Source organism: Belonocnema kinseyi, chromosome 8, assembly GCF_010883055.1.
Source record: "Belonocnema kinseyi isolate 2016_QV_RU_SX_M_011 chromosome 8, B_treatae_v1, whole genome shotgun sequence".
In the NCBI taxonomy this organism is placed as follows: domain Eukaryota; kingdom Metazoa; phylum Arthropoda; class Insecta; order Hymenoptera; family Cynipidae; genus Belonocnema; species Belonocnema kinseyi.
In genome coordinates, this window is record NC_046664.1 from 140,855,940 (window position 1) to 140,859,141 (window position 3,202).

Consider the following 3,202-nt stretch of genomic DNA (forward strand, 5'->3'; position numbering starts at 1 on the left):
CCTTCTATTTGATCTTGATTGTTCTTTTAATGGAAGGAACGGTTTCAATGACTGGAAACACGCGGGTTCTAGTGTTTCTGATCATGAAAATTCTCGCTGCCACACAGCAAATGTCTTTAAGCTAAAGCAATTAGCTAACACTCAAAACAGAATCGATGGCAATTTAACCTCTCAACTTGAGGGGGAGATTTCCTATTGGAAAAGTATTTTACGTAGAGTTGTTTCAGCTACAAAAACTTTAGCTTCGCGTGGTCTTGCGTTTAGGGGTAGCGATGAAACATTAGGCTTACCAGATAATGGCAACTTTCTAATGCTGATCGAATTTCTCGCGGAATTTGAACCTTTTATGAAGGATCACATCAGGAAGTTTGGCAACAAGGGCTCTGGTAGAACTAGTTATTTAACTAAAGTAACGTATGAAAAATTTCTTGCGTTGATGGCGGAAGCGTTGTCAAAAACTATAATTGAAGAAATTAAAAAAGCGAAATATTATTCAATAATAGTAGATTCAACACCTGATGTATCACACGTAGACCAACTTGCCTTCGTAATTAGATATGTCACTGACGATGGTGATCCGGTAGAACGTTTTTTGTTATTCGTTAAGAATCCCAGGCATAAGGGGCATGAATTGGCAGATTCAGTTGTTTCTACTTTGGAGGCTTTCGGCCTGAAAGTTATTGATTGCAGAGGTCAATCTTACGATAACGCCAGCAATTGTTCAGGCATGTACAAGGGTTTACAAGCGCGAATTCGCGAAATCAATGGTTTAGCTATTTATGCTCCATGTGGTGCTCACTCTTTGAATTTGGTAGGAGTTCATGCAGTGGAAAGTTGTTCAGAAGCAGTTTTATTTTTTAACGTGCTTCAAATATTGTACAATTTCTTCACAGCGTCTACACAACGATGGGAAATTTTAAGGTCCACTGAAAAAACTAAATCAATCACACTAGCATCTTTGTCCACTACTAGATGGTCTGCTCGTGATGCCGCAGTTGAGGTTTTGAATCAATATTTTCAGGACATAGTTGAGATTTTAAAAACGATAGAAAAAACTGATACGGAAAATGCAATCACCAAATAGGAAGCTAAAGGCATTCGTGAATAATTGGAAAAACTGGAGGTTGCTTTTATGCTGGTTTTGTGTTCTTTTTTGATTTCAAGAATCAACGCTGTCAGTTAGAAATTGCAAAAAGTTGACATTAGCATTGCTGAGGTTATCGGTCAGTACCGTGGGCTCATAAAAATGGTTGCTTACACTCGGAATGAATTTGATAGTTTCGAACGAAAAGCACTCCAAATATCCGCTACTCAATTGTATGAGTCAGATTTTTCCCGGAAAAAACTAAGAAAACTACGTGTCGACGAAACAAGAGATAGTGAAGTTCAATTTTCGGGTCGGGACGTGTTTAGAGTTAATACTTTCAACGTCATTTTAGATAAGTTGTCAACTGAACTAGAAGAAAGATGTGCAAAATATCAAGTTATTTACGAAAACTTTGCCATTATCACTCAATTTGATAAGATGGAATCAAGTGAAATTCGTGCGAAATCAAAATTACTCAGAGAAATCTATCACTCGGACTTTGAATCTTCATTGGACGATGAATTTGTTCAATTTTACGCATTTTGTTATGCCAAACAAATTCAGCAAAAGTCTCCATTAGAGTTATTAAGATATCTCCGTGGAAATGATTTGTCTTGTGTCTTTCCGAATGTTGAAATTGCTTATAGAATATTCATTACTATTGCTGTGACCAACTGTAGCGCAGAAAGATCTTTTTCTTGTTTGAAAAGAATAAAAAACTATTTGCGCTCCACAATGAAAGAAGATCGCCTCAACAGCTTAGCAATTTTGTGTATCGAATCTGAGTTACTGCGTTCTTTAGACTTCGACAACTTAATCACCCAATTTGCCAATAAAAAAGTTCGGCGAGTATTTATCTAAGAAAAATATTGTTTCTCTGACAAAACTTATTTCTTACCCCAGTTCATAGACACATTTCAAAATATGAAGTTGAGATTATTCAATTTGATTATTTAATTTATTTCGCAAGTTAGCATTAGAGACAGGTCTATTCGCGCAACTCAGCTACGCCGCTCAAAACGTGGACATTTGACAAAATCGGGGAGGATCAAATTTTACACAAATCTAATATCTTCTCTTGATGAGAATGTAAAAATTAATTAATTTGTCATGAATAATGTTTTGGCAGTTCTGTTTTTTGTTCAAATCGTAAAAAATAGCATTAAGAATATTTGAAAAAAAGTAAATTTTTTTAAAAACCACACACCAAACGAATAAGAAAATTAAAAATTATAAGTTGTGATGAGAATGTGTCTACACAGCGGGCTGATTTTTTATTGTCAAGATAGTTTTTCACGATTGAAACACAAAATACGCATGCTATAAAAAAGTGATTTAAAACCAACTTGTAGATCTTTCCAAAATGCACAAATTTTGTGAAGCCATCTTTTCACCTATTTTGCACAGTTTAACCGCAAAATGTAATTTTTGATTTTCCATTATTTTTTTATGCTGTCAAAATTTCAATTTTCGATTTTTCAAAAAAATTCGAAAAGTTGTTAGAATAATCTTGTACGGCATTGAAAAAGAAACATTTTTTTCTTCAGTCTTTTTTTCATATCGTGCATTATTTGGCTTAAAATGTCGATTTTCGTGTGTTTTTTGGAATTTTTAAAATGCTATAACCCTGGTAATTTTTGGTTTTATAACAAAAGTCATTAGAATAAATTGATCGTCTGATTGAATGCTATGAATATCCGTACAGACAATTTTTGAATTTTGGAAAAAAGTGGGCTCAAAAATTTTAAAAATATGCTCACTTTTTAAATCCAATCTTTCAATTCTTTCGAAAGTTATCTTGCTAAAAAACTAAAAATATACACACACACACCAGGCACTCATAGAAAGGCAGAAAGACACATTCGTAAAAACCTGTTTTTCTGATTCAGGGGGCCTCAAAACGTGGACATTTGACAAAAATGGGGTGGGTCAAATTTTACTCAAATCTAATATCTTCCCTTGATGAGAACGTAAACATGGTAAAATCCTATTTACGGAATGGAATGCATCAAAGTAGAATTTTCGCTAATACTTCGCAACTTCGATAGTGAGATGTTGGATACTAGATATTTGCTAGCGTGATACTATGATACTAGGACAACAATCTGGATTTAC

The 3,202-nt window shown here is 34.3% G+C and overlaps 1 protein-coding gene across 1 annotated transcript in view; it reads left to right on the plus strand.

Moving 5' to 3' along the window:
• Positions 1 to 1,084, plus strand: part of LOC117178728 (zinc finger MYM-type protein 1-like) — a 2,297-nt gene extending 1,213 nt beyond the window's left edge. Inside the window, exon 4 of the mRNA XM_033370159.1 lies at positions 108 to 1,084. Coding sequence (XP_033226050.1) covers positions 108 to 1,084 — 977 coding nt within the window. The remainder of the gene's footprint in view (positions 1 to 107) is intronic.
• Positions 1,085 to 3,202: the final 2,118 nt, after the last annotated feature.